Source organism: Zootoca vivipara, chromosome 9, assembly GCF_963506605.1.
Source record: "Zootoca vivipara chromosome 9, rZooViv1.1, whole genome shotgun sequence".
NCBI lineage: Eukaryota > Metazoa > Chordata > Lepidosauria > Squamata > Lacertidae > Zootoca > Zootoca vivipara.
In genome coordinates this window covers 76285772-76301241 of record NC_083284.1, presented here as the reverse complement: position 1 = coordinate 76301241, position 15470 = coordinate 76285772, and the positions used below count along the sequence as shown (strand labels likewise).

General features: G+C 48.6%; 1 protein-coding gene across 3 annotated transcripts in view; it reads right to left on the bottom strand.

Annotated features, from left to right (window-relative positions):
• Positions 1-13268, bottom strand: part of UBE2Q2 (ubiquitin conjugating enzyme E2 Q2) — a 42404-nt gene extending 29136 nt beyond the window's left edge. Inside the window, exon 1 of one of the 3 annotated variants that reach the window (XM_060279096.1) lies at positions 12678-13268. In XM_060279096.1, coding sequence (XP_060135079.1) covers positions 12678-12935 — 258 coding nt within the window. In that variant the 5' untranslated portion in view covers positions 12936-13268. The remainder of the gene's footprint in view (positions 1-12677) is intronic. The other 2 variants (XM_060279098.1, XM_060279099.1) reach the window with 2 other exon arrangements.
• Between the last annotated feature and the right edge of the window lie 2202 nt (positions 13269-15470).

The window sequence follows — 15470 nt, the reverse complement described above, 5'->3', positions numbered from 1 at the left end:
GATCTACCAATAGCTGCTCACTTGGGACACAAAGCAGTTGTCTCCAGGGAGATGTGGCAACTGGAGCAGAGAATCCCAGGTCAGCAGGGCTGTTTTCAGTGCTTGTAATCTGCAAAATCTTCAAAGGCAGCCTCTAACACTCTGGGGAGCAGCAGCAGACAAGCTAGATAGGTCTCTTTCTGGCCCTCAATTTTTTTATTTTAATTCTGTATCCTCAAAAACTCCTATCTGAAAATGAATTATGACCAAGCACAAGAAGGTCTCTTTGCTTTGTTAGGTTTTCCCCACTCCCTTGCTACCATATCGTTGGACTGGTCATGTTGTGCCTGATGATCGTCTTCCAAAGCGACTACTTTATTCCAAACTTAAAAATGGAAAGCGTAATGCTGGTGGTCAACAAAAGAGGTTTAAAGACTGTCTCAATGCAAATCTTAAAAAATGTAGTATAAACACTGACAACTGGGAAACACTGACCTACGAGCGCTCCAGCTGGAGAACAGCCTTTACCAAAGGTGTCATGGGCTTTGAAGAAACTCGATCTCAGGATGCAAGGGAGAAACGTGCTAAGAGGAAGGCACGCTTGGCAAATCCACACCTTGATCAACTCCCACCTGGAAACCAATGTCCCCACTGTGAAAGAACGTGTGGATCCAGAATTGGCCTCAACAGTCACTTATGGAACATTGTTAAAATCGTGTTTATGGAAGACAATCTTACTCGGCTACAAGTGATCGCCAAAGATGTATGAAATGATTTCCCAGATCAACATCTGTCAAGTTTGTCACAAACAGCAGATGGATGTGCTAAATCTGTTTCTGCAATACTGTATATTAGATTGCAAATAGGGGGCCCAAATTATCAAATACTCCTCCATACAGAAGAATAAATGGATCAGAAAGAAGAGTTTTAGCTGCTTTCCTATGTGCAGGTCTATACAGAGGAACATTTGATCACGGGAGACTGTTCCTATACAGCCCAGTCATAAATGGGCTGCTGTTTATCAGAACTAAACCCCAGTTGAAGACATAACAAAAGCCCATTTTTATTCTGCAAGACCAGCATATTCTAAAACAAACATCCCTAATGGCCAACAGTTCTACACACCTTTAGATCAAAGAGTTCCTGGTTTCCCTTAATACTGGATTTCTGCTACTTGAATGCTGACCCTCTAAAGGAAGCATGTAACACTTAGCACAGGTCTTGGCAAAAGTCAAGAGGGTCTGCCGTTTTCAAAAAGGGAACAGATTCATGCAGTTTTTTGCCATAGGTTGCACCCAGCTCCACTGTTTATATTAGAAGCAGATGGGTCATGTTGCCTGGCACCAGTTTTTATTTTGCAAGACTCCTGCCATGATTCAGGATGCTTGCTATTTATTAAAACACTAGTATCATGAAGCCTGTTAAATTAACGGGTGCTAGAACAGTGAGCTAAGGAAGGAAGGAAGAAAAGAGGGAGCAGGAGGGAGAGAGGAAGGAAAGAGGGGAGAGAAAGAAGAGTAGGAAAGAAGGAAGGGAATAAAGAAGGAAAGAATAAGAAAAAGGGAGAGAAGACAGAAAGGGAGAAAGAAGGAAGGAAGGAAGGAAGGAAGGAAGGAAGGAAGGAAGGAAGGAAGGAAAGAAAGAAGGGGGCGCCGCCTTGATTCGGCGTCAGAAAAGAGTGGGAAGGGACCCAGGGGCAAAAAGCATTTCCCACGCAGCGTGAGGCAGCGGCTGTCGGTTTTAGGAGAGGTGCGTAAAGCCTCCTCAGAGTTGCGCGTTCGCGGGGAGGGTGCCGAGTCGCGGCAGGAGGCGGAGGCGGCTTGCCGGATCAGTGAGTCCTGAGCCTCTGGGATGCAGCAGTGCTCTGTAGCACTTTGAATCCTCCTCCTCCTCCTGCCGTGGCTCGGGGCGCTCCACGCGGCGCTGCTGAGTGCTTTGTCGGTGCTTCAGCAGCCAGTTCCAGGCGCCGAGCCACGGCAAGAGGAGGAGGATTCAAAGTGCTACAGAGCACTGCTGCATCCCAGAGGCTCGGGACTCTCCGGCCCCTCCCACGACGCTCTAGGCTGTTTGCGCCCCTGCGTCCATTGTGTGCTTCCCCCAACGTCGTTGCGTCTCCCGCCGTGCGCACTCCTGCCCGCCCACCCGCCTTTCCCAACCCACCCAGAGCCGAGCCCGCCTTGCCTCATTCTTTTTACGGCTATCTGAACCACCGGGTGGGGGGAGGGGTTGGGATGCGGCGATGGGGTGGGGAAGGCCGGGGGCAGTGGGGTGGGGAACGGTGGCTCCATCGCGCGCTCGCATCACAATCCCTCGCGGTCCCTTTCCCTCTTCCCCTCGTGCCGTTAGTCGGGAGGCGAGGCGCGGAACGGCAGTTTGGAGGGGAAACCGTTGAGGGAGAGAGAACCGCATTCCGCCCCCCGGCTTGAGTGAGTGCGCGGGGACGGGGCTCTGTGTGTGTCCAGTCTCTGTGTCCGTGGGGCACATGCGCAGTAGCGCGGACACAGGGACTGGACACAGAGACACAGGGACTTTATTATATAGGATGTTGAAGCAGGAGCTATTTAGGCTGTCTGACAATTTAGAACTATGGTCAGAAGGTATATGGAGTCTGGTCTGCGCTTGGGTGGGAAATGACTGTGAACACTATAAGCCTCCTTTAGCTTCCCTCCCTTGTGGAAGAGAGGGAGGATGAATGGATATTTGTTATCAGCTAGCAATTGCCAACTCCTTCCTTTGGGGGGGGGAGAGAAGAGAGAGCTCTGCATTTAATACCTGCATTTCTTCACTGTGTAGGCTTCAGCCAAAAAATAAACCAAATTGATAATACCTAGTCCAGTCCACAGAGATTTAGAATGCAGAAAATATCTCCCCTTCCTACGAGTATAGGTAAATATAAAGGTAAAGGTGGGCCCTGACCATCAGGTCCAGTCATCTCCGACCCTGGGGATGCAGCGCTCATCCCGCTCTATAGGTCGAGCGAGCTGGCGTTTGTCCGCATGACAAAGCTGCTTCTGGCGAACCAGAGCAGTGCACGGAAACGCCGTTTACCTTCCCGCCGGAGCGGTCCCTATTTACCTACTTGCACTTTGATGTGCTTTCGAACTGCTAGGTGGGCAGGAGCTGGGACAGAGCAACGGGAGCTCACCCCGTTGCAGGGATTCGAACCGCCGACCTTCTGATCAGCAAGCCCTAGACTCTGTGGTTTAACCCACAGCGCCACCTGGGTCCCATTTAGGTAAATATAGCTATAGGTAAACTGCTTTGGGGTAGGGGCAGAAACAATCAAGGCAGCTTTTACAGATTTCTTTACACCTCTGAAGGGAAATTACTGCAACTCCGAGCTCTATAGTAGTACTACTGATGCTGGCCTACAAACTATCAAGACTTTGGGTTCACACAAACTACCTCCAGGAATCTCCTCTTATGAAGAAGATTAATTCCCCACCTTTTGGCTACGTGACCATGCTGCAGGTCACCCTGGGCCAGTGAACACTCAGGTGGCCAGCTGCTGCCAGGAGTCCTATGCCCCAAAATGCCTTACTGGCCATGAAAAAAATCAACACAGCATTAGAATTACACCCCATGGCATAAAATGAGTCTAACTGCCTATGACAAGCTGGCACAGCCATTTTCAATTATCCAGTGTGTCAACGCCTTCATCTGTTTATTGCGTAAGGACCACATACAAACACAATTCTGTGTAGCAGAGACAGTAGTTCCAGGCAGAACAGACAATTCCCTCTTGAAGCTGCATGAGCTAAAGTACATCTTGTTTGCTGTAAACAGTACGACACCTCTGTACCAAAGGCACGTTGACATTACTAAGGAAGTCCCAAGAACAGTTTAAGCCAGCTTTCCCCAAAGTAGGGCAAGTGCCTTACATGGCGCTCAGGTTCTAGCGCACAGACCCCTTGGGGGAGCAGGGGAGGAACAGCAGGCTCTCCTTTCGCTCTTGAGACCCCCATGGGACTCACAGGGCTTCATGCTGTTAAGTGTGGCTGCCAGACAGGGAAAGCTTTTTAGCATAAAAAACCTGTTTATGGTGTCAGCACACTTACTTGGCCCTTGACTCATAAATAAACCCAACTTTGGTTCAATGGATTTAGAACCACAATCCAAGTCAAATAAATGGTTATGGCTGCTTAAATTAGGAAGCTGAACTTATATTTGTGGTAGTCAACAATAATGGCTACCTCATCCATGTTTCAGATGTGAGCTACCACTACTCTCATCTCTGCCATTCCAGTTTTCATCAGCAATTAATATTTGGCCCCCAAGTCCTCTGTCTATTTTTTGACATCACACACTCTCCCACCCCAAGCAACTAATTGAGAGAAACAATTCTACAATATGTTTAGGGGCAAACCAGACACATCCTGTGGTCCACTAGTAGACTACAATTCAAGGATTGGTCACAATATGAATTTGCGGGAGTAAATATTGGGATAGGCCTCCATTAAAAATTAATATTGCATAAGAAAGATGACAAGGCCAAAGATAACTCCCAGCAGGGAGCTAGAACAACTTCAGTTTGAGTACTTAAGAGAAGTGTAACTAGCAAATATTGCTCCCATGGCTGGAACAAAGGATCTCAACCAGTTAGGATCCAAAGAGAAGCACAGTTTCTGCATTCCTACAACAACGATGGTTGATATTTAGTCTGCAGAGCAGCTTGGCATGGCTAGAATTTCTATGTTTGTATAGAACAATCCTGTGTTTTTCCTATCTGAAACAGCTCACTTTCATCACATGTCACATTAAAACAGCACTGAGCCAAGTTGAGCATTAGTTCTATAAAACTACAGTCCTAACACACTGCAAGCAAGCAGGGGCCTTTTCAGTTTACTTCCGGGTTCCGTGACACGCGCAGAAGCGATCTGCGCAACGCGCGCATACACAAAAGTGCTCTATCGGCGCTTCATGCACGCGCCCATAAACCGAGGTACCACTATACAGTACTACTATGTTGTGTGGCAATTCAGGATTCAATAGGCTGCACTAGAGGCTCCCATCAACAGGTACCTACCACTCCTATAAGGGTTTATCAAATCCTGTAACTCTAGCACTGTACTAGTTTTTGGCTGATAAACCTTTTGATGGGTTTGTCAAGGTGCTGTTGTGGCTACTCTTTAGTAATAACGTCCGAGTCTGCTCTGTCTTTAAAAGTTTTATTGTGCATAGTATTTACAGTGCATAGATGGCAAAGAACATGACCTCTCAGTCACTCACAGAATCCGGGAGTGGATGCTTCCTGTTATATGTCCAGCATAAGAGCTTGGGAACCCCAAAACGCCGCCCCTGACCTTACGCGTTTCGGCGTGCGCCTTAAATCAGGCGACGGAAGTGGCTGCCTGCTCCCCTCCACCTGTTGGTCAGGGCGGTGCAAGGGCTCTCCTACATCGCTGAGCCTCAACTGCTCCATCCTGCTAACGTCCTCATTTCCCCCACCTGACCTCCTGCTGTTGCTCTCACTGGTCAAGGTGCTGGTGTGGAGGATGGGCGGAGGCTCCCTATACCGAGGTCCCCTGACAGGTTTCAACCTTTTGTACCTCAGAAATCCCAACATTTCAGACACAGGACACACTTTTGACTACAACCTGCAGCAGAGAACCTACTTTAACTTCTTCTTTTTTTAACACGTTCATTACTCTGCTTCTCTCCCTTGGGCAATCAGGATAGCATGACACTTTAATATTACAGAAGACGGAATTGTAGCAAGCAGCTTGTTGTACGGGGGCAAGATGGGCTGTGCCTGTTGAAAGATGGACCAAGAGACTTGAGCTATGAATCAGGTTGTCCCTGGCTGAAAATTCACGCCTGCCATGAACTGACTAGGTGACCTTAGGAAAACTATTCTCTCCCAGTCCTCACACCTGCCATGCAGCAATAATCATACAGACCTACTTTACGTGTAAAGATTACACAAAGCACTCTGAACACTTGGAAGCATTCAACATACCAAGCACTATTATGAATAAAGATACACCAACTCCATTCGTCTTAATCTCTTTTTTAAAAAAAGCCTTAAATAAGATTGTAGAAATACTACTGCTGTGACCCACTGAAAGTTGGGGTGCAACCTACAAGTAGATCCATTAGTTGAAGACTGATAATCCAAAGCGGGAGTGGGGAACCTGTGGCCTCCACATTCTGGACTACAACTCCCATCATCCCTGACCATTGACCATGCTGTCTTAGGCAGATGGGAGTCTGAAGGGCTAAGGGCCCCCCACCTGTCCCTTAACACCAATTAGGATTACCCGTGTTTCCCATATTTTAAGACACCGTCTTATATTTATTTTACTCAAGAAATTAAGCCTATGGCTTATTTTCGGGGGGTGTCTTTTTTTTAAATTAAGCAATCTACATTTGAAGCCAGTCCCTTGGGGTGCGATTGATAGCCCCGGCATTGCGGGTGGTGGTGGTGGGGAAGTGGGGACAGCCGCAGCCCAGCTGGGCAGCAGCGGGAGGACAAGAACGGTGCTGCTGCTGGCCGCGGCAGGCACCCGAAACCAGCGGCTGCTGCAGCCCTGACAAAGTGCACAGCAGTGCCGCTTGCCCTGAGGCAGCGGGACCCAGGAGCATCGTCCTTGTCCTCCCGCTGCTGCTGCCTGGCTGGGCTCTGGCTGTCCCTGCCCCAGGGGCGAGCAGCAGCCTCGCCTCCGCCTGGCCCGGCAGCAGCAGCAGCAGCGGGAGGATGAGGACGGCGCTGCTCCTTGGTCCTGCTGCCTCAGGGCGAGCAGCGCTGCTGCGCGCTTTGTCGGGGCTGCAGCGCTGTCCTCGTCCTCCTGCTGCCGCCGCCGCCCAGCTACGCTCCAACTGTCCCTGCCCAGCCTCCTCTGCGGTCCTCAGGGGCAAGCAGCAGCCTCGCCTCCGCCTGGCCCGGCAGGAACAGTAGCAGGAGGACGAGGACGGCGCTGCTGCTGGGTCCCGCTGCCTCGGGGTGAGCGGCGCTACTGCACGCTTTGTCGGGGCTGCAGCAGCCGCCGCTTCCTCCTGCCGCAGCCGGTTCCAGATGCTGACCCGGCAGACCTCCTCCTGCTGCTGCTGGCTGGGTGCTCGCGGTCTCCCTCCACGCAGCGCGGAGGTATGGCTTATTTTCAGGGGGTGTCTTATATTTCACAAATGCTTAAAAAGCCTGCTACGGCTTATTTTATGACTAAAATGAGGGAAACACGGTAGGATAGCAATAATACACCACTCCTGGCATAAAATGGACCCAGTATTGGCTATTGGCAGAAAACAGTTAAAAATAAAAATGTCTCTGCTCTTACTCACCTTTGATGCTTACTAATGGTCAGGGTTCCCTTTACCTTTTATATAGACCAAACAAACTGAAACTGAGAAAAGAGGGAGATTCAACGGGGGGAGGGGGGGAAGATATCACATTTAAAATTTATGTCATATCACAAAAGTAATAAATTTGCATGCTGTATCTAAATAACTTTTTTTCCAAGTGTGATTAGACAGGCTCCATTGCTTCAAATGAACCTTGAAAACTTATTTGTTTACTGTGGCTTTTTTGTAACTATTTTAATTTGACCTGCATTCTGTGATGCTGCTTTATTGTGTTTGCATTATAATTCTAAGGTTCTGCTGCGTCTGATTTTATTTTAATGTGTTTCATTGCCTGCATGTTCCTTTTAACTTTTAATTTTAGTGCTCTGCTTTATGTGTTTATGTGTGTGTATATATATAGTTATACTACATAACAGTCTGAGTGATATATCTCTGTGCTTTCCTTATGAGAAAGCTTGTCTCTTAAAAAGGTGGGCTCTAAATCCATAAACATTAAGGAAAATGTTCCCAGCTCATAACCCTTCATGGTCCTACATTGGGTTGCTACCCATTTCTTTCTAGTAGGGCTCCTACACCAGGCATAGGCAACCTTGACTCTCCAGATGTTTTGCAACACAACTCCCATGATCCCTGACCATTGGCCCTGTTAGCTAGGGATCATGGGAGTTGTAGTTCCAAAACATCTGGAGAGCCAAGGTTGCCTATGCCTGTCCTACACCTTTAAATGCTAAATAGGAAGCAGAAATTATAATGAAAAAATTCGTCTATGCATTGGATTTTTTTTGGATTTTTTTTTTGCCCATAGGAACGCATTAATTGAATTTCAATGCATTCCTATGGGAAACCGCAATTCGCTAGACGAATTTTTAGTAAAATGCATTCGTCTAGCGAGGCAACCTCCGCTCGAAAAATCCTTTCGTTAAGCGGGGCATTCGTTAAGCGAGGCACCACTGTACATGTACTGTAGTTTCTCAGAGGAGAGAGAGCCAGTAGCAGAGTGTGGGTTTAATGGCAGAGAAGTCCAACCAGGGGGCAACTCTAGCCTTCTACCTTGCCCACCTGTCTTCAATTGGGTTTTTCCCTTAAGTGATCTCAAGTCCTGCTTTCTTCAGCCATCCTGGGACTGAGCTACTTCTGGGTTTTCGGCATTCGAAAACCAAAACGTTCGACTTCCGAGACATTAGAAAACCGAGGTATCACTATACTGCTGCGGCAGGGAGATAAATAGCATTTTTGTGTGGTTCTGGCTTCCGTCACAGTGTCCCGTTGCACCAAAAGCGGTTTAGTCATGACCCGGAAAGTTGTCTGTGGACAAACACTGGCTCCCTCGGCCTGAAAGCGAGATGAGCACCGCACCACCCCACAGTCACTTTTGACTGGACTTAACTGTCCAGGGATCCCTTACCTTTTACTCCAAACTGAGAATTCCTGACTTGCTTTCAAGCTAGTACCTCCTCAGCTGGTGGAAAGGCAAGTTCCTCAGCTCATGCCTTGTTTTAAAAGCAGGTCACACATTCAACAATATGGGCACACTCCTTGTTCTCTCTGGGCTTCCATCTTTTATGGGTGGAGAGAAATTACTTAATCTAACTTCCAACTAATCAGGGAAGAGCACTGCTCCCTCTCTCACACACATATACCTGCCCTACAACACTTTTGTTTCAATTCAAATAAACAAAATCTCCTGGCTTCTTTTGTCAAAGCTGTCTGTTGCAAGTGCTCCTACACTTAAAGAAGTTGAATGGCTGAAGAGGAGGGAAGAGGAGGGAAGACTGCCCTTCCCAAAACTTCAGTACTGTAATGCAAATCGTATTTCCAGAGAGAAAACAAAGGGAAAAGCAAAGAGGGAAATAAGAGAGGCAATATGCCTACTGCATAGTCGAAGAAGAGCAAAGAAAGGTTCTTAAAAATAAATTAACAAAGGGATGACTGTTCAGCTTTGAAGGAGAAAATGAAGTTCTGAGTAATAAGTTTTTACACTATGAAGTTTCAGAATTTACACACACAAAACCAAGTGTAGCCATGTGAGATCTAGATGGTAGTAACGTAGTTCCCTTCCTATTTAAGAACACAGCCTCAACAGAGCCTCTGACCTTCTGGGAGTAGCCCCCAAGCATGCTCCACCCAGGACTATTGATCTTGTGTGTGCGTGCGCACACACACACGCTTCTTCCCTCCAGCAAGGGGCAAAACTAGGCTTTATTTCACCTGGTCAAAGACCCAGTTTGGAACACCCAGAATACACACACAGGCTGGGAGGCTCAATGGCACCCCTCTGGGACATAATACCTGGCTACTTCTCCCCCAATAGCTATGGCTCTGCCACCAGCTCATCTGACTGCAACAGGAAGAGAAAAGAACCTTGGGTGTTTTTTCTTCTCTGCTTCATTAGGAATGACTCTCTGCCTCCCCGCCTGCCACCCCATAACTAAGCAAGCCCTAGAGTAACATAAGTAAGATATCACCCCTCCTCATCTACCCTGTATCAATCTTCCCTACCTCAAGAAAGGGTGCCTCCCCCAACCCTCTCTCTAGAATGGCAAGGTTCAAAAGTCTGGGATGGGGAGGAAAACAGGATTAAATTTAAAATATTAACTGATGCTACAGAAAGAGGAGGATTTTCACTGCCAGGCTTAAAACTATGTTATAAAGCAGCCTGTATGAGTTGGAAGAGGGAATGGCTGGTACTGAAAAATAATAGGTTATTTCAGGCATGTCCAAAGTCCATTTCTGGGGCCTAATCTGGCCCACTGGTTGGTTTAATCTGCCCCCTGTGGCAGTTTATTTCCTGGGGTAAAATCCTAAAAAAACAACAACTCATGGCCCTTCACTTCATCAAATCTGGCCCTCTTTAAAAAATGTTTGGACACCACTGGGTTATTTGATCTAGAAGGTTTGGGTGGCATGCATATTTATGGTACGAGAAGGGTAAGGTTCACAAAGAATTTTTAAATCGTAAGTAGTGTGTGAACCCGATATAAAAATTTATTCGAAAGGAAAACACCATTGTGGTTATCTCCAATAGAGGCATGTGCACAAAAGAAATTGAATGTGGAAGCAGAATGGGGTACATATAGAGGTGTACTGCATTAAGGTTTTCTGGAGACGGATGTGAGTTGAAAAAACAAGAGTGATGGGATGGCTCTAATATCCTCAAGTAAAAGAACTATTTAAGAAATATAGGACATATGGCTTTATAGACCAAAGATCTGAATCTGAATTAACACTGTTAAAAGGTAAAGGAAAAATGATTTTGAAAATGTACAAAATGTTATTAGAATGGGAAACGAAGGACAAATTGGTTAAGCCTGCAATGATACACTGGGCTAAAAGATTTGGGAGATAATATAATATTGATATGGCTGTATGGGAAAAGTTGTGAAAAGTAGATATGAAATTTACTGCTTGCTTGTTTACTGCTTGCTTGTTACACATTAAGGGAAAACTATTTGAAAATGATATACAGATGGTATTTAATACCTAATAAACTGGCTAAAATGTTGGAAATGAAAACAGTCCCAATGGTTATTTTTTCATGTGTGGCAGACTTGTAAAAAAGCAACAAGCTTTTGGGAGGTGATAAACAATGAATTTGGGAGATGATACACAATGATGATACACAGGAGCAGGGTTGGCACTGTGAGTTAAACCACGGAGTCTAGGGCTTGCCGATCAGAAGGTCAGCGGTTCAAATCCCCGTGACGCGGTGAGCTCCCGTTGCTCGGTCCCAGCTCCTGCCAACCTAGCAGTTCGAAAGCACATTGAAGTGCAAGTAGATAAATAGGTAACACTCTGGCGGGAAGGTAAACGGCGTTTCCGTGCGCTGCTCTGGTTTGCCAGAAGCGGCTTAGTCATGCTGGTCACATGACCCAGAAGCTATATGCTGGCTCCCTCAACCAGTAAACCGAGATGAGCACCGCAACTCCAGAGTTGTCCGCGACTGGACCTAATGGTCAGGGGTCCCTTTACCTTTACACAATGAATTTAAAAAGATGTTTAAAATAGTCATCCCCCCAAAGCCTGAAGCATTTCTTTTGGAAATAATTGGGACAGAGGTCTCAAAAAAGTTGGTTAAATTTTTATCTATGCTTCCACGGCAACCAGAATATTGTAGGCTATGTCCAGAAATGGACAGAAGTTCCAACAAAAGAGGAGTTTTAGACTCTATGGAGATGACAAAAAATGTTTGTGGAAGAGTGGAGGCAATTTTTAGACTATCTGATAAAATATTATAGCCAAATGAAATCACAGGCAGAACTGGAAATATTAGCAAAGGAATAAGAACAATAAAGGAATGTAATGTAGAATATATGTTATAGAAATATGTATTATATCTAAGGCTAAAAGGATTTGAACAGAAACATCATGGAAGTGAGGATAGGAAATCAAAATGCGAAGGGAATATTGTATGGAAACTGAATTGAATTTGTTAAATTGTATGAAAATCAATAAAAAAATTATGTCAAAAAAGGGTTGGGCCATCACCAGTCTAATCCTAATCCCCAGAAATTGAGGCCTTCTCCAAACTCTGGAGTGACTCAGCCTCACAATCTGAGCTCATGGCTCTCTACCCCACCCTGACTCCTGGGCTGTCCCCTACTCCCAGGACCCTTGAAGGGTATGTCCCAAACCTGTGGGTATGGCCACCTCCCAACCCCATTTCTCAATTCTTGGCATGTTCTAGCAAGGACTACTCACCTGCTTACTCACTAGCCGGGGGGGGGGGGGGGAGGACACAGCACCCACCAGCCCTCCTGGGTGCTCCTTACCCCACATCCTGGAGAATTACCTATCTTCTGAAAAATTGGGCAAACAGGTGAGAGAGCCAGTGCAGTGTAGTGGGAGAGACCAGCGTTCAAATCCCCACTTGGCATGAATCTCACTTGGTGACCCTTGGGCCAAGCACTGCCTCTCTTGCACAGGGATCACATTAGGAGGGGAGAACCATGTGCCCCACCGTGTGCTCCTTGGGAGGAACAGGTTGGGACATAAAATCAGAAAGAGAACAGAAAAAGTAAGCAAGCCCCCTTTCCTCAACTCCGGAGTTGCCTTTCACCCCTTACACGTATCCAGTTTCTCACACTCCTGGGGGGCAGTGGGGAGGCAGCCAGAGCCTCTCTTCCCTCCTAGGTGCCCCTGGCCCCTCCTTAACTGCCCCAGAGGAACTTCCCCACCCCTCCAGACCCGGGTTCAAATACCCACTGGGGCATGAAGCTCAATGGGAGCCCAGCCCCCCCTTCTAGACCCAGGGAAAGGGGGGAGGTAGAAATGCAAAACAAAGCTGGGTAAACCACGCTCGCCCCCCCTGCACGGTATCAGGCCTCCTTGGCCCCTCCAGCAGTGAGCCCCGAGGCAGCAACCGTACCCCCCACCCCACCCCGAGGCGCGGCGGCACCCACCGTGATGTTGCAGTGGATGGTGAGCGGCGGCGGCGTGGGCCGTGGCGTGGGGAGACTGCTGCCTCCCCCGGCGCTGGCGGGGCTGCTGGCGGGGGTGATGGTCGGCGGGGCCGGCGGCGGCGGGGCGGCGGAGGGGAGCAGCACGAACTGGCAGTGGAGCTCGTCGAGCTTCCAGGAGACGATGCGGAAGCGCTCGTGGTCCTTGTCGAAGATGGACTCGAGCAGCTTCAGCTCGGCCTTCAGCCCTGACACAGACATCCTGGCCGCATCTCCGGGGCCCGGCGGCCGCGGCCTGCCTTGCCGGCCCGCAGGCCCGCCCGCCTCGCTTCCGCCCGGCCTGCGCTTGCGGCTCGGCCTCGAGGGCGGCGGGGGCGCCTCGGCCAAGCCGGCCGGCCCCGCTGGAGGCCCCCGCCCGCTTGGCAGCAGCGCAAACACCGCCGCCGCCTCGGCCCGCTTCGCTGAGGGAAGTCGGCGCACGGAAGCCGCTCTCTCTCTTGTGGCTCTGGAGGACTAGGCCGGGGCGGCTGGTCTCCGTGCTCCGCGCTCTCTCTCGCTCTCTCTCGCTGGCTGGCTGGCTCGCCCTCTTGCTGGGCCGGCCCCTTCCTCCGAGGCAGGGGTCAGACCCACCCACGGGGCAGGGTTTGAGCCGACCCCGAGGAACAGGCAGCGCACCGCCTTCCCTGAGAGAGGGAGGGGGGTGCCCCACATCTTAACAATTCAGGGGGTGGGAGGAGGAGGAGGAGGAGGCCGAGCTTTCTTTGCTTTTTCGGGGGGAGACGGGGAGGAGGGCGATAGGGCTGCACGAAGAAGTCAGGTGTGTTTTCTCTCTCTCAGGCTGAAAGGAAACAGATGAGGGGTTCACAGAAGGGTAGGAAGAAACCGGCCTCTTCCAGTGGGGTGGAAATGTTACAGAATCACAGAATCGCAGAGTTGGGTCATTTAGATCAGGCATCCCCAAACTGCGGCCCTCCAGATGTTTTGGCCTACAACTCCCATGATCCCTAGTTAAGAGGACCAGTGGTCAGGGATGATGGGGATTGTAGTCCAAAACATCTGGAGGGCCAAAGTTTGGGGATGCCTGATCTAGATTCTAGTAGTCCAGCCCCAACAACAACAACAACAATAATAATAATTTATTATTTATACCCTGCCCATCTGGCCGGGTTCCCCCAGCCACTCTGGGCGGCTTCCAACAAAACACCAAAATACAGAAATCACCAAAATACAGAAAACAATGCAAAGCATCCATGGGAGTTGGCCATCCAACCTCTGCTTAAAAATCACCACAACCTCCCAAGGGAGTCCATTCCACTGTCCAACAGCTCTTGCTGTCAGAAAGTTCTTAAGTGATGTTTAGTTGGAATTTCCTTTCTTATAACTTGAAGCCATGGGTTCACGCCCTACACTCCTCCACCCCCACCCCCAAGCAGGAGAAAACAAGTTTTCTCCATCCATCCTGTGACAGCCATTTGAAGATGGCCATCCTATCTCTTCTCAAATCTCCTTTTTCCATGCTAAACATACCCAAGCTCCCTCAACCATTCCTCAGAAGGCTTGGTTTCCAGACCCTGGATCATCTTCCAGCTCATCAATATTCTTCTTAAATTGTGACACCCAAAACTGGACACTGGACTCCAGGTGTGGCCTGATCCAGCTCATCAATATCCTTCTTAAATTGTGGCACACAAATGCCAGCTCCATTGGCCTATAGAGTGAGATGAGCGCCGCACCCCCAGAGTCGTCTGCGACTGGACCTAACGGTCAGAACTATCTTTACCTTATGCAAAGTAAACAAAGTAACAAACAATGAAACAAAGGGATAAAGATGTTACGACATACACTCATCCAGGAAGGCCCCTCCCCTCGCAATAAGGTAGCATTGGCTCAAAATAACATTTAAACTGCATACTTTTAAAAGTGGGTATTATTATTAAAGGTAAAGGTAAAGGGACGCCTGACCGTTAGGGTCCAGTCGCGGGCGACTCTGGGGTTGCGGCGCTTGTCTCGCTTTACTGGCCAAGGGAGCTGGCATACAGCTTCCGGGTCATGTGGCCAGCATGACTAAGCCACTTCTGGTGAACCAGAGCAGCGCACGGAAACACCGTTTACCTTCCCACTTGGAGCGGTACCTATTTATCTACTTGCACTTTGACGTGCTTTCAAACTGCTAGGTTCGAAGGTCAATTGCCCACAGGTCCCGCGCGCTGTGCACGCTCCCCCCCCCATGGGCAAGATGGTGAACATCCACCCTGGATCTGTCCACCCCTATGATGCTGTGGTGTCATGAAGAACTGTAGGGGAATGAAACTGCATGGCCTGGAGGGTAGGGGGCTCTGCCTTTGGGGACAGTGTATTGATTTACTGTGTGGATCCTTCCCGGAAGTTTTGCCATTGTTTTCATGTGTGTGTGTGTGTGTGTGTGTGTTTAATATGCTATTGACTTGTTTTTATTTAATGTTGCTGATGATGCAATCCACTTAATGATTTTTAAGGAATTGTTCTGACAACTACAGTGGTACCTCAGTTTTCAAACAGCTTAGTTCCCAAACGACTCGGAACTGGAATGCTGCAAACCCGGAAGTAGGTGTTCCGGTTTTCAAACTTTGCCTCAGATGCCAAATGTGCTCCTGAGCTTCCATTTTCACTGTTGTGCAGCTCATTTGAGTCCTCTGGATAGTAAAGGTAAAGGGACCCCTGACCATTAGGTCCAGTTGCAGACGACTGGGGTTGCAGCACCATAGCTGTCAACTTCTGGATTGGAAAATAAGGGATCAGCAGCCTCACCCAGCGGCG